Source organism: Leuresthes tenuis, unplaced genomic scaffold, assembly GCF_036924035.1.
Source record: "Leuresthes tenuis unplaced genomic scaffold, fLeuTen1.0.hap1 SCAF_18, whole genome shotgun sequence".
NCBI lineage: Eukaryota > Metazoa > Chordata > Actinopteri > Atheriniformes > Atherinopsidae > Leuresthes > Leuresthes tenuis.
The window spans coordinates 14719167-14740534 of record NW_027325372.1 but is presented as its reverse complement, the minus strand read 5'-3'; the positions used below and the strand labels follow the sequence as shown (position 1 = coordinate 14740534).

General features: G+C 42.5%; 1 protein-coding gene across 1 annotated transcript; it reads left to right on the top strand.

Moving 5' to 3' along the window:
* Positions 1–2743: 2743 nt before the first annotated feature.
* cunh18orf21 (chromosome unknown C18orf21 homolog) lies at positions 2744–21263 on the top strand. Its single transcript, XM_072370966.1, has 5 exons — positions 2744–3050; positions 7857–7879; positions 8505–8725; positions 19554–19747; positions 20051–21263. The coding sequence occupies exons 1-5, from the start codon at positions 2956–2958 to the stop codon at positions 20211–20213; spliced, it is 696 nt and encodes a 231-aa protein (XP_072227067.1). The 5' UTR covers positions 2744–2955; the 3' UTR covers positions 20214–21263.
* Positions 21264–21368: the final 105 nt, after the last annotated feature.

The window sequence follows — 21368 nt, the reverse complement described above, 5'->3', positions numbered from 1 at the left end:
AAAAGTAGTAAACAAGCTCGGGATTACCAAGACAGCGCTAACAAGATAAATGCATGCAAAAGCCTCAAAGCAATGCAGCCTGTTATCAGGACACAGCAAGAGACATGGCACTCTAAGTGACCTTAGCACTGTTATCAATTTGTGTGCATAACTACACTCATTACAGAGTATATACGCTGTTAAACTCAGCAGTGCTACAGCTGAAGATATGTAAAGTAGGAGTTCTCTGGGAGAATGACCTCAGATTAAAGGGTATCAGTGATTCAAATGAGCATGCAGGAGAAAACTAGCTAAAGATGACTCTCAAGTTGTTGTAGTTGCACCACTGAGTGACTGAGAAAAGTCATCACAAAGACAATGGGAATAATCACATGCAGTTGCATTCAAACACACACACACACACACCCGTACAGGGTAACATTGTGCCTTTTCTCTTGAGCTTTCTCAGCACTATTGGTGGTGGTGTTGTGTTTCAGAAATGATAGCTGGCTCCATGGCTGCTGCTGTTGCTGAGATTGGTTTTTCCCTGCAGATGCTGACAGGACACTTTGAGATGTCTCTGGTCCCTGGGGTCCTCTGTTGGTGAAAAAAGAGTCAAGCTGGCACCAGACCTGCATCACCGAGGCATAATGGAGACAGGTGTGGTCTTATGCAGCTCGGTGAGTGGTACATTTATAACGCTGGGACTGCAGGTTCCATCCTCTTTGAGTCAGCAGAGGACAGCACTCAGCAGCCACCTTTAGGACTGATCCTAATCCTAAATATGTGTTCAGGTGTTGACTGAAAAGCTACAAAGACATCCACTCGATTTCTAATGCGCTTTTGTGCATATTCTCTCTACCTTAGAGACCCGCAATCACAACAACACACAGCAAAAGCTCATTAAAATGACTCTGAAACTATGATGGAAAAGGTCACGAGAGAAAAGTGTGAGAGGAGTATGGAGTCTGGTCATTCCGGCAGCATTTTTGACACAATGTTATGTGAAAGTGACACCTCGCTGTCAGTGATAAAGAAGCAAAACCTTTTCATTGCTGTCCTGGAACGATTTCATTTTAGCTTCTCACCGGAGAGGATGTGGTCATACTTTGAGCATCACATCAACGTCCCCGCGCGAATCTGCGTATTTCCCTGTCTGACTCTCCTTCGGACGCGCGAGTCAGTTTAGTCCTGCAGTGAGGGAGAATCCCTTTATCCGCGGACTACACTCTATAGAGTGAAGATTTACTAGTGACTCAAGTGAGGAGCAGTCCCGTCACACTTTGACTTACTCCATTTGCTTCTGTAAGCCCTATATGGTCCGGTGATTTATTTTTTCAGTGTCTGCTTTCAACCCCCCCTTCCACCCGTTCATCCATACATGAACGCAAGCGCGCACGCACGCACGCACGGATACAAGGAAAAAAGTGTAACCTGTACGGAAATTTTCTGACGTCAGAATTCGTAATAGCTGAAATAAACTACACAACCTTCGCCTCGGGTGATATGAAATTATCATTAATACAGACATTAAATTATACTCTCGCTGCCAATAATAGTGTCATAACTACCTCAGTCATTACTTTGGAACGCCAAAGCTTTAAACATCTTCTTCTTTTTTTTTAAGTGATGGTGAAGATGATGACAGACGATGTCGTCAAAGTATTTGTTTTCCAGTCAGAATCAAGTTGAATCATAACAAATATGACAACAAAAAATAGTGTGCCTTTGATTGAAATCTAAGTATTTGTCATAAATGCAGGCGTGAAAACATACCTTGGTCAGGATGATATTCCGGGAGCAGATGTGCGCAAAACGCACCAGTCCGATGATCAGTGTTGCATGTTGGGAGGAGATGAGCAGGAGCTGTACTGTCGCTGGTGGTGAATGAAATCCCCGTTTGCGTTTAGCTAAATCTCTTCGTAACTCCCCTCTTGTCCTATTACGAGTCTGCTCCACCGGGTGGGTGTCTAACCGGGTTGATTCCTCTGCTATTGGTGAAGGGCTGCCCATAGGTGCGCGCTCATAAGAGCTCCCCCTCCCTGCTGCTTCACCAAAATATCCAATTTCACACTATCTGCTGCTTTTCCCTCCGCAGAATCCCCTTTTAGACGCTGCAACAATTCCAGTGAATCCAGGAGTTTTATAGACTACAGCAATCGAGGCTTGGTCAGATGGCTTACTGTGGACATATCAACTGCAATGATATTGTTGCACTTGCCATCGCACTGGTAAGTGCAGGATGCAGAAATATGGATGTCAGTACAGCTATCCCACCTGCGTCTAACGCTGCTCAATTTCACTCTCCAATAAGATTCAAGCAATGATGACATCAAAGGATATCTGTTCAGCAGAAGTGGGACGACTGCTAAAGTAATTGCTTAATTGGTGGCTATCTAAGAAGTCATAAATGAATGTGGTGGTATTTCTCTTGGCTTTAGGTTGTACATATTTATGACAAATGGGGCTACAGTAAGAAATGACATAGGATAAAACCTTGCAGCTGACAAGGTGACACAGTGAAATCTAGAAACTAGAGTTCTAGGTGTTTTTCATCTGCTGTATCAAGTGGGCAAACTTGGTATAGCCTACATACTTTTCTTATGATTGTTTTATCACAAACTTTGTATTTTTGTCAACTATAATATCTTACAATTAGGCTAGCCTAATCACATTTAACCAACCCCAATGGTCGCGCCGCAGTGTACGTTTATTTCACTCAGTCTCCCATAATGCACGGCGAGCCACGTCAGAGTCTCGCGACCCGAACTGGAGCCATTGAAACTCCGGCGGCTGTACGTCGTTCAGCTTAAAATCAGTACATTTCTGCGTTTGTCCTCAGATTGTAGCACTAGCTGTGTTTCCTGGACGCTCTTTGGAGTCTCGGTGTCCACCTTACAGGCTTGTTAGACGTTTCCAAACTATTCTCTTGGACGGAATTCTGTCAGTTTCACTTCCTCACGTGTAACGGTGAAAATGGAGCCTTCTCTCGGAGAGAGATCGTCCAAGTTTCTACTAGAAGCGTCCCTACTCTATCAGGAAAAGTGCCCGGAGCTGTCCCGGTTCTTCTTGTAAGAAACTTTACTTATAATCCAACATTTGATGCACCTTTACAAATGAGTCTTGACCTGTCCGTCCTGTGTTGTTGTAATAGCAGCATGTAGGCGCTAGGTGGAAGAACTCGACCAGTGACTGTGGGCTTCACTGTTGAATCTTTATTCTATTGCTGTATACTGGAAATGTTGTTTCTTAACATGAATATTTCATAGAGAGGCGTCAGAAGGCATCTACTACACCGTAAAGATGTATTATTTTAGGATTTCAGGCCTTCGTCTCTGTTTTTGATGTGATTTCAGGCATATGTGCCTTAAACTGTGAGCCGGTCATGGTTGTGTCCTTCCAGTGGGAGTGCAGCGTGTCTGCAGATATTCTCATTACACTTGTGACTTATTTAAGCTGGACGCGAGCCATTTGTGGGTCCCGTGGCTGCTCATGTGCAGGTGTTGTAGCACTTTCTCAACAAGCGTAAAATGAGAGCGGCACAAGGCAAAGAGGTGATGCGAGCAGAGGCGATTACCTCTAATCGTCAAGCCGGAGAGCCAGAAAGTCTGCAAGCCTCATCTGTTCTCTGTTTTGTGTCCACACACGCAAAGTACTACCAACTGTCCATATTAGCATAGGTTCTTGTTATTTATTCTTTTGTTTTTTTTTCATTCTTCTTAACGTAGCAGATGTTACAAGCATCAGGTTTTTGATTTCTCACTTTGCAAACTTTGGCCACTTGTCAGTCATATTTTCAAGGTACCTCGCTTGCAGTCTCTTAATTTGCTCTCATCAGAACGGCTGTGCGTTTGTCAGCTGTACGGCTCCATTCTGTCAAGCTCAACCCAAACGTGTCCTATGGTGCGGAGGTCGGGGCTCTAAACTGGCCTGGTCGAGGCGCACAGTATGCCCCCATCTTTTTCTGACTTTTTTCTTTTTTACTGCTGAACATAGTTTTTTTGCAAGGCATAGCAGTGTATTAGAACTCATTGTCTTGCTGTGTAACTACGCATGTCGGAAACCTATTAAGTGCAAAGGCTAAGTTGCACCTATCCAATTGCAAGATGGACTGATGTATACATGTTCACCGACTATGCCTCAGAGTTTCCTTAGAAAACCCAACGATTTGCAAAAGAAAGCTCTCCGAACCCCAGTTTCTCCACCCCTGTGTCATCATACCTGCCACACAGACTAGAGCACATTCAGCAACCCATGCCCCTGATATTTTCTTTTCCTTCTTTTTTTCTCTGTATCCTCTCATCTCAGAACTATAACAGTTTGCCCTGCTACTTGGGGGTTCTCTGAAAGAATGAAAATCTGGGATGGGAGTCAAACTTCTTTCATGGTTTCAGATCGTCTTGAAAGACAATTTTGCAGCACGGCAGAAGGCGAGAGCGGTAATTTTACTCTACTTTGCCCCTTTGAAGCTATTAAATCGCCCTCTGATGGGCAATAATACATCTAAATCACGGAAATATGTCGGTGCTCGTGCAGACTCTTGTGGTTGTTCTTGGGTCCGGCCATGCCCCCGTATCCTCTGGCTTGTTTCCACTTCTAACCTGAGCCAGGGAATTTGTGGGCAAAAACCACGCGTGGAAACGAAAACACAGGTTACTATCGAAACCCCCACTCGGAGTCATTTTGTGGACAACCACGTTAAAACACTGATCTGTTCTCCAGATTCTTTTTGACTACTTGCAGTATTAGAAAGCATTCTGACCATATTCAGCTCTGAACAGCTGCCCAGCTGGCAGGATGCAAATTCCAGTGTCTGAACCTCTGTGTGCAAAACCCGAAGTGTTATTCTGCCAAAGTGTCAGGCAGAAACGGACACATTTATTAGCCTTGGACAAAATCTACACTTGGCACAATGAGCTAATTAAGTGAGCTTCAGCCAAAGGGATGGCATGAAAGGCAGCGTAATTGCTACAAAATTAGTGATACCAATTCACATTTCAGACTCGTTTCATTCAAGAAATGAGAGAGAAGAAAAAAAAAAAGTAAATGTCTTTTCAGACTTGTTCAAAGGAACCTCGGCTGCCTCTCTGAGTTAGCGGGGCTTTCCACTATCTCCACTTTCTTAGTTGGAGACTTGGCCCATGCGTCACTCGAGTGTTTGTCTCGTGGGTTTGTGTCATTAAACGCTCCACATTGGAGATGGTGTTGCCTCCGACTGCTGCTTTCTTCACCCCCGGTCAGGGCGATGGCGACTGAATGCATTGCCGTGTGTGTTTTTTTTTTGCATTGGGGCTGCGGTCGTGTCCTTGTCTTCCGGTGTTTCAGCAAAGCCGTATCAACTTTTGGTGCCGGCTTATGTGAAATCACTCTTTTGTGTGGGTAGGTGTGCGAGGGGCTGGGTATTGAATGAACTCCATGGCCTGCTCCGCGTCCTCGCATGTGAGGTGATGTTATATTATTATAGCTCACGTTGCCAGACCAGTGAGTCTTTTTCTAGTAAGCAACCAGAGCCCGACTTCGTGTTCTGATGACTAAAATATGCACTGCTGGACAAACAATGTAACGTCGGCTCAGTTTTTAAGCAGCCTCGAGTCTTTCTGTATTCCACGGAGCCGACATCTGTCCTTTTTAATCATACAAAATATAAATAATGTAATATTTTTCAGCACACCCTTGGTCTATTTCTCTTGGCTTTGTTTTGCCCTTTGTTGGGCAAAAATTGGTCTTGTTGGCGTTTTACGCAGTTGTTAACCACTCTTCGACATCTGCTTTCTGATTTTGTTGACCAAACCTTTTAGATTTTATTGCATCTTCTGCCCATCTCGGACCCTCCCGCCAACATTTCAGCGGGACTCGAACATGATTTGTGCCTGTTCAATCTGTTTTTTTAGGTTGTTCTTGAATCTATTGGCTACGAAGACTTCTCCCCCCCCCCCCCCCCCCCATTATCTCGTTAAACTGTCAAACTCAACTGCGACTCTCAGATATATTGCCTCACTGCATTTTTTTAAGCACTCTTTGATATGATGCAAATTCCTAGTGAAATCCATAAAAGTTAAACTGCTCAGCGTCTAAGCAGGAAAGCGACCTCAAACCAAAGGGTTTCCACCAGCGTTCTTCTCCTCTTCGGTCTGTACCACACGCGTGTGCCGTCACTGTGAGGAAACCAGTATCATTGATTCATCTGTCCAGAGCCCATTACTCCAAAAAGCCCAAGTCTCGTTTTGCTTTTATGTTAGTTTTTGACAGTAAAGGCTATTTCCTGGTGAATCAGTCTTACATGAAAGTTTAAATGAAACAACATCCACCTGTTGCATCCCTAACCAGACTCCAGTTATTGCGTTTTCCCTCCGTCTGCTGCCACCATTGGGAGACCTCTTTCCGCTCAACCCCTTCATCCACCGTTGGTGCTCATTTCCTTCTGGGCAGTATCACTTATGTTACCATCTCAGCAGGAGTCAGCAGATATCCGTGTGTGTTCAAGTGAGCCCCAGACTGATAGGCTCCTGCTGGTCCCTCTCTCTCTTTTTTTCCCCCTCCATGTCCATTTGATAAATGCCTTTTTTACAGAATGATGTACAGTGTAGAGCGTTACCACTCTGTGGGCCTTGAAACTTCTAAATATCTAAACGAGTTCCACTTATCAGTGAATGTTCCTTACAGTAAGCACAATGTTTTCCCCTTACGGTAGCAATGAAATGTTCATAACGCTTTTCATTTGCAGCGACTTACCACTGTCTCTCTAATTAAATAGTTTTTATCACCCTTTCATAGTTGCCACAGCTCTCCCGATTGCATTTCCCAGCTGTCAGCAGTTCATGTTAGGGGCCCATATCTTTGGTGTTTATCGCCACAGCTAAGTATGCACTTAAAAGGAGATGCATGTGTCTTTGCGGTATGCGGTTCGCGGGCGCAGGAGGAAAACAGAATTCCCCAGGAATCCATATAATCTACATAATCTGACACTCCAGCCACTGATTGTTAGATTTGTAAAGGATCCGTGACTCGTACCTGGGGTAAGTTTGATAGATATGTAACAAATCTTTCTCCACCCTGCAGTGCATCCAGCTGCATTCAAACCTCACCTAGGTTTATAGCTTACCATCTCACATATGACATGGTCGCAAATGCAACTGGAGTGTCAACAGATGCTGCCGCCGCCACCCGTCCACGGGTCAAGTCCAGATTAAAGTCGAGCCCTCACTCCCTCCGCATCTCCATAAGCACACGGCCTCGTTCCCGCCTGTCGCTGTCGCACGTGCGGCCAAGACAACAAATGTCCCCTTTCCAGTTTAAGCCCCGAGCTAATTTTAGTCTGCTTAGCTTAGTTTGGTTGAAATGTTTGCTCAAATATCTCATTGAGAGTGTTCTATAAGTGGAAGCAGCCCTGTTGGGAGGCGAAGCCATAAATAGCTTTGTGTGATGCCCTATATTGCTTGGGAGAGACCCCTCTGCTCTTCCGGTGGCGTGTTTTCCACTATACATAATGGAAATTGATGTCGGTCTTTTTTTTTAATAGATTTTTCCATCTTGTAATGGCTTTGTTGTTTCCACAAACGTATCCAGTGCAAATGACACAATTATTTCATGCAAGAATAGAATAGAGATGTTATTTGTCACTAGTTCATCATACTGGAACAGAGTGATTGGGTGCAGTGATGTCATTTGAGAAGAGCTTTTTAGTGTATGAATATTCAAGTTGAATTGCATACAAAGCTTCTTTTTTCTTTTTTTTTTCCCTGAATTTGACTCATAGTTATAAAATGAATCTGTTAAAGAGATTTTATATATTAAAATATGTTTTACTATTACAATTTTATTATTACTCGTGTAATGTATGATTTGATCTGATCTTCTCTGTCTCTCCTCTTATCTAGGCAGAGGCCTCTGAAGGGAAACGGTAAGTTGAGAGAGCTTTGCTGCTTCGAACAGTCCCCGTTTTCATTTTCTTTCTTATTTTCTTCTGTGCGATCTTAAAGTGCAACAACCACATGCTGCATTGTAGTTAGTAAGACATTTTCTTCAGCTTGTCAAGGTTGATAAAACTCCTCAGAAATCCTCAGTCAAATGCACACAGTCGCCCAGCTGTTTGTAGCAGACTGCGCGGCGAGATCAAACGCACGCACGCACACACACACACACACACACACACACACACTCACTCTCAGACCCATGTCAGCCAAAACCGCATCAGTAGACCGAGCTGCAGCTTAGCAAAGCCGTTCAGGCTTTTCTCCTCAAATAGCTTGGGGATTGGTCCCTTAAAGAGTTGCATGAAGTTTGCTCAGAGGCAGATTTTTGGGAACATAACATCCTGTTCCAGGAGCTGCTGGTTTGACTTGTTTTTTTTTTTTGTTTTTGTTTTTTTTCAATTGACAAATACACTGAAATTTTGTCTGTTTTTCTATGCAAATGAAATGCACAGAACCTTTCTGCTGAATTCTAACACTGAGCTTTTGACTACCTGCAAAATGTATGAATGATATGATGAATGATGTTCGATAATATGCCTCTTTTCTTTTCAGCACAACTGCAGAAAAAATTCTCCTATCTGTTGCAAAACGCGTCCGTGTGTCCATATTGTCACCAATGGCTGAAGCCTGATAATCATCGGGTGCGGCTGCGGCCCAAGCAGCGTCCATCGGCAAGGGTGCAGAGCATCCTGCTCAGGAAGGCCAGAGGAAAGCGCCTGAGTCTGGTGCAGAAAAATCTGCTGCTTCGCTTCCAGAAGTCCTCCTCAGCACTGGTGAGAAGACAAAACCCCACAGGTGTAGCTGTAAGAATTACTTACTCCAATGAATATTTATTCGGAGACAACAAGCAAGCTTGAGACCGGATTTCTAAGGAAATGAGTGTTGTAAAGTTCCCTGGAAACTTCTTTCAGATACGTGGCGCACGTGGTCTTCACTCTGAGATGTGTAAACCCAGATAAGATAAAGATTAGTGTCCTCAGCCATCGTGCTGTAGAACTGGGGGAGAATGACCAAGTTTATGTCACAAAGGCTTTGCTGATGCAGAGCATGTGAATTGCCTTCAATGCAAGACAGAAATAATCAGGTTAACCTTCTAAAAGTGTTGACAGTGTAGTAAAATATGTTGTTAAAAACATACGGACTACTGTGAATGCACCACCGTGTAAACTTTTTGCCATAAGATATATTAAAAAGGCATATTAGTCTATTATTTTCTTATCTGTGTCCATTGAATTTCTTTACGCTAATAATCAAAAAGAAAAGAAAAAGGAAGAAGCATCACCTCATTTGAACCATCCCTACATTTTTACGGTTTTGTACTTGAAGGCGGAAACCTGAAATGTAAAAAGCTAACACAAGGATGGCCTGTTGAAAGTCTTGGACTCTCTTTGCTTATGTCTGAACCTCGACTTTTAGTCGAGCATCTCTGGACGAAGCCTGTCGGGGAAGCCTCCATATGAAGGATGAGTCACGCAAACATGGCTACAAAAAGCTGCTTTCACCAAGCACTGAGTAAAATATTTGGGTGGCACGTTTTAAAGTGTTTGCTTTGGATAGATTTACGAAACACTATTAACTGTTTTGTTTTGTCGTTGTGGAGCATTGTGTGTAAATTGATGAGGGGAATAAAATCCACGGGATCCATTTCAACCCAAACCGTGGTAACCTATGGTTCTGAAAACTGCTTACAGGTCAGAATTTCCCATTAGTGATTTAAAAAAAATAAAAAATGAATCGCATCATTACTAATTATATCTGAAGAAGCCCTGCGTTTACTCTTGAAGTGTTATTATCGTTCAGTTTTGCTGTTTTAGGCAAAGTTATCCTCATACATTCCACAGGAAGTGTGCGATTTTGTTCTGGTGCTCCAGTTATCACTGCAGCCTTTCTAGTGCAGCCATTAGGCTTAAATGCTACAGAACTAATGATGGTAATCTATGCTTTGTTAACACTAACAGTGTTATTGTTATATCCTTTAGCCCTGTGCGTTGTTGCAGTGCTCCTTTTGTCTCTGTTTTATTAATGGATGGCTCTGAGTAGGACAGCGTGTTTTGGCCATCACCCACCCACTCTAACATGGTGGTGAAACAGCAGCCATAGGCTCATTCCTCCTGCATCCATTAGCAGTGATTGGAGAAAAGCGATGATCTGACCTCTACCTAATTCAGCTTTAAGTGGAAATGCTGCTGCCTCATTAGAATCTGGTTGGGTTCAGTTGCTTTGCAAGTATTCGCCACACAAAGCCCACCGAAGCCATTTTTTTTACAATATATGTGTCGATCCTGCGGGTAAATAGGTAGATGAAGATAGATTAAGGGAGCAGAAATGAAAGAAGTAGAGAGAAGAAGAGCACAGCAGAAAGAAGTAAAAAAAACGTTTTTTTAAAAACGCTAATGCCACAGAATTAGAAATAATAGAATGATCATTTCTTAACCTCTCAGCAGTTTAAGCTTCTGCTGTCAAATCTGACAGAAAATTTGATTCAACTGAACTGATGAAACAGCTGAAAAAATTGTACTTTGATATATAGGAGCACAGCTATAAGAGCACAGCTGAAGTCATAATTCTAACAGATAGTGGACCTGCTGAACTCTTACACTGCTGCCCTCATGCTATGTGTTTATACTGAGGTCTCTGAGAACAAATCACTCACCAGTGACTGTGCACTTCTCTTACTCATGTCTCAACAGTCATCACAATGGGGAAAGTCAGTGCTGTATCGTCATGTGACTTTCCGGTAAACCAATACACCCCAGGAATGTCCTACAAGGTATTTTTACTTTGTTTTCATGGTCACTGGCTGGTCAAGAGGCAGCGAGTCTGGCCCACGTACGCGTCGCTGTGTGCGAGCTGGCATCCACCTGAGCTCAGTCAAGGGACAGGAGCAAAGGGATTGGTGCGGCGAAGATAAGAGGAGGCATTCGGAATGCTTTCCTTTCTTTAGCTCCCTGATTCCACGCTGATGAACAGAGCATGGCAACCACGGCAGGAAGAGGGACTCGGCACAATAGCCTGAAAACAGATTCCTCTGGTGTGCAGGATGCAGGGACATCCTGCTCTTTGTTACTGAAACACATGCACACAGGTGCACCTAACATGCACGTGCAAGCATGGCCACCGTCATACTGCCTATTCACAAAGTAATGTAAGTGCTGTCTCTGTGATAGAAACGTTTCATTTATGAATGAGCACCAAACGAGCCAATTCTATGGATTAAATACCGTCTCATATTGCACATATAAGCAACAGTTCTGAATGCTAGTCACCAAAAGCATCAACAAAGCACAAAGTAATGGAGCGACTGCTAAGTTCAGAGTTTGTCGAGCCAATATGTGATGAAGGAATTACGAGGTTGGCTCGCTCTCAATGATGTCATTAACCAGCCAGCCAGAAGCCGTTAAGCTCTGTGTTGCATGTTGTTACTTAATAGCATTCTGCTCCAGTAGGGAATAACACCCCAAATCATAATACTACAGCCACTATGTTGCCCAGATGGGATAACGTCCTTATGCTTCAGTGACACGTGTTGCATGTGTAGATATATATTGTTTAAATGAGCTCCTTTATTACACATCTTGTAAATAGATTGATCTTTATTGGTTGCCCCTTCCTGAGAAGCACAACAATGCACTTAAGTCTGCCTGATTGTGGATTTTTGAGATTGCTTTGTAACCTTTTCCACCCCGATGATCATCAGCCACAAGTTGTTTTTCTTTTTAAGCTTCCACAAATGTATTTTGGACTTGTACTCAATATGACTGTGATCCTACTGATTTTGATAACATCTAACACTGATTTTAAATGAATTTGAACTGGAGATTCTATCCAGAGAGTTACAACACGCTTGTTACGGTCACTGTTGTGATTCCTGTGCAGCTTTATATATAAGTTTATCTAGAACAAGTTTTGAGTGGTTGCAGATACTGGTAACCAAGTGTCAAAACGTTTCTGGGAACTTGGTGTGAAAGGGTGGGGGTGGGGCGTTGTGAGACACTTTGATCTGCTACAGTAATAGATTCCATGACTTTTCTTTAATCATACAGTATTCAAATTTGTTTTAGGTGGTTTCTACAAGTTGACTTTCATTCATAAACCATTTTTAGTGATTCTTGGTAAAATGCTACATCCTGCAAACGTTGCGCGCCCTCCGTTGTATTTGCATGTGTATTTACAGTCAATTTATGTCAGACAGGAACATGTGTCCAATGCATATACAGCTACGCTCCCACACATGAGCTGTTTGGGGTATTTATACTCCAGGCTGTAAATCCCCTTCATTTCACACCATATTGCTTTCCCTTTGGGACGTGTGTGTGTGTGCGCTGGATGCCTGCGCGTGATAGGCTTTCCTCAGCTCTGAAGCTGTGTCTTAGAGCTATTATAAATCAGATATGTTTATGCATGCTGGGCAGGTTATCTAGCAGCGAATATGGAAATAATTTGGATTGCGGCCTCACGAGAGAGACAGAGACCCTAAATGGAGCGAAGAAGAGCAGCATATTCCCCTCTTTCCCGCTTGCCTTTTTACTCCTCGAGAACACATTTATTCTTCCCAGCAGAGTTGTTTTTTCACAACAGGGGCTTTTTCAGTTCGTTTATCTCCTCGGCTCATCAGAAGAATTTTGTTTACGTTAATTAAATCATCTCCAGTGCTCCGGTTACCTCTTACTCTTTCTAGTTATTTTGTTTCTTAGATTAGTACAGTGCCGTGTACTACGATATCTTTCAAGATAACAAGATGAAAAAAGTAATGGTCAGTACCTAATGACACTCCTTTAAAAAGTATCGCAGCTTGCAGTACTTTTAATTGGCATTTGTTGTAATCCAAGAATTTTCCCCCCCAGAGTGGTACCTGAGTTCATCATTTTTTTCCCCTCGAGCAGCAAAGTATGATTGATCCAGCCCTCTGTTGGCGAGATGTTATACTCATGAAATTCTGCGTCCTTTTTCTTTGCATATTGCATTAAAAAAAACTTGCATTTTAAATGTTTTACTGCGCCATTCCACCAAAATCCATCTGGCTCATTTAGATGCTCATTTGCAAACTTATCACATTTAGTTCAGAGATAACTTTCTTCTACTTGCTTAAGTGTTTATATATTGCTTAAATATTACTCAAACACTGCTTTCACGTTTTCAGAAGGAAAGATGAAGAATAAAAACTCGGACTGGAAGTGGTTGGATAACCTTTCCTCTTTCCGACAAGAGCCATTACTTTTTCTTGACCCCACGAACCACTTCTCCCACTCCTCTGTTTATCCTCACACTCCTAAACTGCCCTCACTTTTTTTTCTTTTGTGTTTCACTTCAACTCATCAACCTCACTGCCCTGTTCCCCCTTTTCATTATCCTCATCGTTGTATTTTTCTTCATTTGTGGCCATCACTTTGCCGCGCCATTCGCTCATATTCAATCTTTGAAGGAAAATATGCCCCTTGCGAAGATTAGAGGAAACAGGAGGCAGCTTTGTCCGTGTGGTGCTTTGCCAATTTAATCTCAGAGAACAGGAAGAGCTCCACGACAGGAGGGAGGGTGTCACGTACATCGTCACATAACAAGCGGACTTGTTGGGGAAAAGAATGGCTAGAGGCTAAGAAATGGGACATGGGAAGTGGAAACACTCATTTGCCAACTCAACTGTTTGGATTTAAGTGAAGCAGTTAAGGCATGGTGAAATGCACAGATACAGAAAGGACTGACATCCTCTGGAAACCAAGGGTCTTTGGATCCTCTGACTCACCAGCATTCGCAGCACATCTCTCCTGTAACTGAATCTGTCAGCACGTGCGCACGTTAATGGCATTCAGTGCATATCTCTCACACAGCCACATAAGCACTGTGCAGCACCACTTATGATAATCAGGAATTTCTAAATGCGGATCCGTCTCCGAGCTGTTTTGTTCATTCCTCTGCAGTCTGCACAGCTGCAACCTGAAACACAGCTGGGCCCTTCAGGTGTGTCTCCGGGTCAAAGACAGTTTGTGAACTGAAGCACAGACATTTGCCCCCGCCATAAATATGCATGCGCGTTTTAGCAGGGAGGATTTCTCAGAGATCTTCCAGAGATGAATGTAAATAAAGTTTTGTCAGTGGAACCAATTTATTTCTAGACTTTAAAGGTCACAAATGCTGAATAGTCTTGGTCATTAAGAAGTGTTATTTCTTGCTGTATATTTAAACCAAAGACAGTGAAAATATTTTGACGTGAGAGAATGAAAAAGGATGGTCTCTGAATGCACATCAGGAAACTAATAGATTTAATATAAAAAGTTACCAGAAGCATTATTAATTCCATTAATTCATCTATTCTGTCAGACTTAATATTTCCACTTATTCACTTGAAGAAAATCAGTTAAAGCTGTGAAAACGAATGTTTTCTGTTTGTTTCGAGGCAGATCTGCACATGTGAAGCAGGATAAAATGTGACCTTTATCAACACCAGCAGAGATGGACTGAAAGAGAGCAGAGATTACTTCTTTTTTTTTTTTTTTTTTAGCAGCTCTGCATTCAGATCTTGTTTCCCTGCATTTAGCAGGCTGCTTGCTTAAAGACCCAATCCCAGGGAATGGCCATGGTTAGAGGAAAGTTTTTTTGGTTCAATATTGATCCTCCAAACAGCTCTTCCGCTTTCACATCTATTGTGTTCTATAGATTTGTTCTCAAATGACTTTCACAAGCACAGTGGCTCCAGATTTTCGTTCTCTGTCTCAATATTTAGCACTTATAAGCATTTTTAGGGCCGATTATCTGCACTACAGATTTTAACAGACATCCAATTCTGTTACTCGCTCTGTTATTCTACTCTTCTTTATCCTCCTGTGCGTATCATGCTTCCAAGTTCAAATTAATCAACCTAAGCTGACCTCTGGCAGCAGAGAGAAAGGCAGGAAGAGGGGTATTTATGGAGCAGAGGCTAAATATAGAAGGAGTCCATCTGCAGAATTGATTTATGTGGGTCCATGTGTGTTTGTGTGTCTGTAAATGTTGTCCTCTCACCATTGGACATGCAACTTTTTGAGCCTCGTAATGATTTTTAACTACACATGCAGTATGAATACTATCATGCTTGCGGAATATGTGTCACATGTTGGAAAACATAAGTGGAAAAAGCTGGAAGCTTCTTGAGAGATTTAGATTTTACTGAAGCACAAGCTTGCTTATAAGAGAATCCCAACAAATGGCTACTGGGCAGTATGAGTCATACAAAAAAAAGCTGTGCATACCCATCAAGAGTTGTCATATTTATGACAGTCTTCAGTCCTTTGTGAAATCTGTCAAGCCTGTGCATTCATGAGAACTAATATTGGATGCATTTTAATGCGGTGATGTCATGAGACTTGACAGATTAGTCTGTTCCGTCTTCATAATTACACAATGGACATTAAACTAGCAGCTGCCAACAACATACATCTTCATAACGGCATGCTTTTCTCTCTTTTTTTTTTTAATGATTTATAGGTTTAACAGCAGTTGTTGACACTCCTGAACCGCGCAGGATTGCCAGAGCTAAACGCAAGTGATACATTTCCATTTGCAAGGTTAAGCGCATCTGTCACTGTCACCATCTGTGTTGGCTCACGTTTTGTTACACAAAAACTCAAGAGTGCATATCGGTCAAGAAAGTGGGCAGGCGTCTCAATTAGTTGTTCTGAAGGGCCAGAGCTGAGGGCACAGGCGGTAATGAGACTGCTCCAGAGTTTTAAAATCATTCTTCGTCTAAACACGTGTTCAACTTGGATTTCCAGCTGTGTGTAGATTGTCGCTTCTTATGGTCTGGCTGCTTTAAAGCTCCAACATGTCACTCTTGCCATATGCTTGATTGGCCACCGTGCAGGTTTGTCCGCTGCCAGGATCCCAAGATGAGAAAATCAGCTCTCTCCGTAGCACCGACTCACGTGTGCATGCACGGCATGTCAGAGGATTAGCGTAAATTAAACGTACACGTGATGGTTTGGATCGGATTTCAGGTTATTCGGTTTCTTATCAACAATACCAAGCTCCGCTGAGCCGTTGTTTTGGAGTGGACCGTGTTCATTTTTGGTATTGTTGCTGTCCGATAAAGTTGTCTGATGTGGCGATCATTGGGTAAAGGTTTCTTTTCTTTGACTGTCGCATCAGCGCTTCGGTTTGGGCCAGATGATGGAAGCGGGTCCAGAGGTGTTAACTAGAGGACAGGCGGATAAACTATGTGAGGTCACTCTAGCTGAAGCCACATCTGTGGCCAGCTGTCTGTCTGCGTTTCATCCGGTCTACTTTAAGCCACGCACTGGGTTTTGCAAAGTTGCATCTGCCATCATCCCCCACTTTGGCACTTGTGTGTTTGTAAAAATGTCCTAAATATCCATCGATAAAGATTTGTAAAGTATGCTTTACAGTGACGGCTACAGCATGTAGAAAAGAAGAGCAAATGGTTTTTCTTTGGCTCTTACCTCCAGTTTCCTGTTTGGCTTGATTAGATGAAGCTTTAATGTTCTACAGGAGGAAATTGGTTTGTTGTAGCAGGAATAACAGGAACTATTGACGGGAAGGTTTTTATCACATCACTTCCAAATATGTTGAGATGGATGGAAGGAATTAGGTCATATTTGAAACGATGTACGTGCGTCAGTGGCTGTCTGTATCATTTGTGATATGCTTCCCTTTAGTATCAGATGCACAGCAGACTTGACAGGGGCTGTTTGCTAAAGATGTGTTTATGTCTTTGAATGATCTGTGTTGCGTGTGTTCAGCCGTTCCATTGTCAAACGTAATAAATGTGCTATGCTTCAGGGCCATTTTTTTTTACGTTCTAGCACTTTGTCTCCTTGCAGGGCATGACCGAAATCACCTCTCTGTGAATGTAGAAATCTCTCAAAATAAATATGTCGTTCATATTGAAATCCTGCTGTCAGCATCTGACGATGTGCCTAAATGCTCGGAGGGCTCTGCAAAAGAGTTTATATTATATTCTTGCTGCTTTAAAGGACTCAAATGTCAGCAAGTTTCCAAGATGAAAACCAACCTAATTTAGTTTTATTTGATTTTTTTGTGTGAATTGCAGATATTGTTTAAACTGTGAAGTCTGAACCCTTGACTCGCCCTCAGTGTTTGGTTTCAAGGCTTTATAGCAGCATGGGTCCTTCCTTCTGTGCACTCACTCTTGGGTCTTTCAGTGGAGTGTTGCTTATACACTGCAATTATAAGACTTCTCTAAAATACCTATTTATAACCAGAATTTGGTACCGCTAGTATTCCATCCCGTCTCTGTAATATTACTGCAGTTCTTCATGCTTTAGGACTCTGCAGATCCTGTGTCCCTGAATAAGTATGAACTGCTTTGTAATCCCCAACTAATTTCACCCTTGTTGAATACGAAACACTGCTCCATCCTTATCTGCGTCATTAGCATATCTCTGACCTGCTTCCTCCTATGCAGTGATTGTGATTATTATCGCTTGTGCTTCGCCAACTGGAGAAAATTGGTGGTTAATTTAGGAGAGATAAGTTTGATGGTTTTTATTGTCGAACGTTCCCTTTCAAAGAAGAACTTTCTTCCTCCCACACACACACACACACACACACACAGTCACAATAAATCTTGGACTGTTGTTAGCCGGCCTGTACATTCAGCTTGAGCTCTTTGTTTTGTCAGTTTTGAGTTATTGACCAGTTGAACTTCGGAAAGATAATTATCTTGGCGGTATAAATAAAGGCTGTAATATTAGAGAAAACACACAGCAGACCTTATTTCGACATTTTGTTTCGTTTGTTTTCTGACAGCATCGTATCCTGTGTGCTGTGTGCGTGCAGAACTGAGATCATTTAATATTTCCCCTCTTTGAGGTTCGTTTTTTTTACATGTAGAAATGATATGATAAAGCCTTCATTAGTTTCACGTGTTCTTGTTTATCTGAGGTGCCCTTTGGCAGAGCATTGGTCAGTCCGTCTTTGAGCCACACCCCTGCTCAAAGGTGGGCGGGTCAGTTGCAGGGTTTGGTCTTTATAAAGCTGGACATGCAGGCTCACGGTGTAAACACTTTACACTCAGTCAGGCAGAAAGACGGAAGAACTCAGTGGTTCTGCTTCAGCGAAACCCAACTCTCCAACACTTGCCCCACCGGTCAGAATCTGAGATGGCTACCTTCGTGTCGGTGAGTTTTCCGTCTCCTCGTCACTCAGAGCTGTCATCGGCTTTGCTCAGATTTGCTGACCCACTCATTAGTAACTCGTTCTAACCAGTTTCATCGACTCTGGACGACTTGTGTCCGTGATGGATTTAAGTTACTGAGGAATCCGGCGGAATTTTGAAGGGTCTTTAATCAACACCGTAGTGAATTTTCCACAATCAAGGAGAGGTGCCCTCAGGAGGAAAAGTTTAACTTGCTTTTCATTGCTGCTGAATAACTTAGTTGAGGCTTGTTACTGCAACTGAAAACAAACCCTTTAGCTCATCCTTTACTCGGAGGACTTTCATCTTCTTGATAATCTAATACTCTTTAATGCGCTGAAATTGAGAAAAAGTTTCCTTGTCTGATGATTGTGGTGCATCTTAGCAGTTCTCTTTATTCTGTTTGAGTTTAGTTTGAGTTATGAAACTTTAGATGAGGAACCTATTAGGCTCTTATTTAATTACTGAGGATTTCATAACAGTGCATGTGCGTGCACTGTTGTCCTTTAACTGTGGTCTAACTACATGCACTGTACTCTTTACTGAAACACAAGTGGAGGGGGGGGGTCTCAGATGCTCACTCTTTAATTGAATCATGAGGATCTTATAAACAGAGAAATGCGCCTTGTGACTCTCGCAAGCATCTTCATGCTTGCCATCGCAGAGATAAATATTTCGGTTGCACGTGTGATACGTGTCAGGAAATCGTCTTGATTTTCCCTCTTTAAGTCCAGGCATGAGTAAACTTACCCAAAGTGTCGAGCATTTGTCGTACAATTTCAGATAACAACAAAAAGGATTTTTCAAAGAGAGCTGACTGACAATTTTATGGCATCTGCACCCTGAATAGGTGAAACTGCACGGCAACAGTCTCAACTTGCTCCTCTCATATCTGTGCAATTGTTCAGAGGGAAAAGAATGTTTGGCAAGACCGCAGGAAGAGTCTCAGCTGTCCTCTGGTGAATTTGCTCGCTGGGCTGCATTGTAAACTATTTCTCAGCTGTGAGATGGCTTTATATGTGGCTGGTGTGTGAGAGGGGCTTTTGTTTGCCTGCGTCACTTAGAGCATAGGAGCGGCCCTCCAGAGCCGCTGCTTTACCTGCCCCGTGTGTCCCTGAAGTCCACCTGTCACTGCAAAGACCCGACAAAGTCACAACAAATGTGTGTGTCCCTGAGAAAGTCAGGCAGCCGTGACGATAACGGGGTTGAGAATGGAAATAACTTGTATCATGAAAGCATCAGCCTTGTACATATTTTACATTAGTTAGTATGTAGTTAGATCCTATACAAGAGTAGTTTCTTTAAAAAAAAAACTAAAAAAAACTGCTGAATTTCCACTAGCTTATTATTGTGGGGACGTCTTGTATCCTTTCACCTCAAAACTTATTTGTGAGAGGAATATAGATGCAGGCCATGCAGTATTAATGGATGTTCTTTTCCTCTCATTATTCCAGATGGCCACCTGCCATGCTTGCAGTAAGACATCCAGACACAAAGGGATGAACAGGGATTTTATAACCACCTTCTCGAAGACCCACAGCACACCAGGGAGTGTTGGCAAATATAAGACCCCTCCGTCAAGCAACAGATCCAACACGACGACCCCGAAGACTCCTGGCAAAGACAAGACTCCTGCTCACACACCGCGGTAAGTTGTCTGATAGTTGCTACTATTAATATCTCCTGAGCTACAATTGACAGCATGATGTTGATTGGATAACTTTGAGGACGTCGGAGACATCCGAGAGGATGATGCGTTAGGCCTGCAAGGATCTAAATGATTATGTTTATCTATTCATCATGAAAAAAGAAATGTAGCAGCACGATTTTTGCTGGTTGGTTTGCGAGATCATATATTGGTTCTCGGCACACTCTGAACAATTCCTGTACGCAACACAATCTCAGCTAACTGTATCTGATCTTTTCTTTTTCCCTCTTCTTCTCCCCCCAGGTCCTCCATCTCTTCCAGCGTCTCAGGGTCAAGCTCAGCTTCCTCCAAGTCTTCCTCTAAACCGAGAAACTGGGTCGTCCAGCGTCTCAGCAAGATTCTCCTGCGAGAGGACAGCCAGGGCAGCAAGAAGGGGGGCTTGAAAGACTTTCTTTCCTCACTTTGAAGTTGTCCCAAATGATCTTTTTCTGTATTGGACTTCTTAAAAAACATGGGAGGAGTCCCACGTTGTAACCTGTTTACAGCTAAGGCTAAGGGGGAACTTCAGAAACTAGCCTCAGCTCCCGAGCCGCTGTGTGAAGGGTTGTACTGTTGCTGGGCTGATTGAAATGGCGCTCCTGGAATCCTTGCAGTAATAACTGGGAGCATTAAGCTATTAATCAGCTGCAGCATCTTCTGCTGGGTCAGAGAGAGGGGAGTGCTTCTCCTGTTTAATTTATAACATGCCTCTTAAACTCCTGAGCTCCTAAACTGGAGTGGTCACAGTGAGCAGAATGCTTTAGAAATGATTCTGTATTTCTCCAGTTGCTGCAGCATCACACTGTAGCATGTGCGGCACGAGAAGCTGGCTTAAATTCCAATATCTTCCAGCCTTTTTTTTTAAAGTTAAAATCATACATTTCTATGTGAATAAAATATCTAATTGCTAGTCAGACCATGTGATGTTAATGTTTTGCATATATCGACTGTAACAGCTTTTGGCTGTTTGTAGTTTGGAGAGGTGTCTGTGTAATTTCAATAGTAATGGTTTAGGCTAAAGATGACATACTGACGAAAATACATACATATTTTGAGACTGTTGCTTTTTTTTTTTTTATTTGCATACAAATTTTGAAATACAAGTCACCAATGACTGTTTTTGTGTTTACAGTGTAGCGTAAGACTCAGCAGGTGGTGTTTACGTTGCACAGGCACATCTGCATAAAAACTGTACAGAAAGACTTGATAATCATAGTTGTTTGAGCTTTAAACTCTTGCTCCAGTACTAATTTGAGCACATCTTTGTGAAAGGTTACTATGTTAATCACTTTGTGAAGAGCAGGAATATTTAATGCAGCTACTGCATTTTGTACTACCTGATTATGTGCTGTTTGTCGTAGATATGCTGTAAAATGAACAGTTTGTGTTTAAATTCTGAAATACCTCATATTTCCATCCAACTCACTGTGATTCTCTTAAACCTTTTCACTTTATTAAACTGCGATGTCTGTTCTTACTCTGCAGCTTGTTCTTTTGTCCATTTATGTTCTACGCATTTATCATATGGATTAAAAATCCATCCATTCTTCCATTGTGTCAAATCCGCTGAATCAAATTCAAG

What these genes read in the sequence shown, in the direction of transcription:
- cunh18orf21 (XM_072370966.1), top strand. Translation starts at nt 2,956, where the DNA reads ATGGAGCCTTCTCTCGGAGAGAGATCGTCCAAGTTTCTACTAGAAGCG. An exon ending in GAGCTGTCCCGGTTCTTCTT is followed by an intron (nt 3,051 to 7,856) that starts GTAAGAAACTTT and finishes CCTCTTATCTAG; the next exon opens with GCAGAGGCCTCTGAAGGGAA. An exon ending in ACTCCTGCTCACACACCGCG is followed by an intron (nt 19,748 to 20,050) that starts GTAAGTTGTCTG and finishes TTCTCCCCCCAG; the next exon opens with GTCCTCCATCTCTTCCAGCG.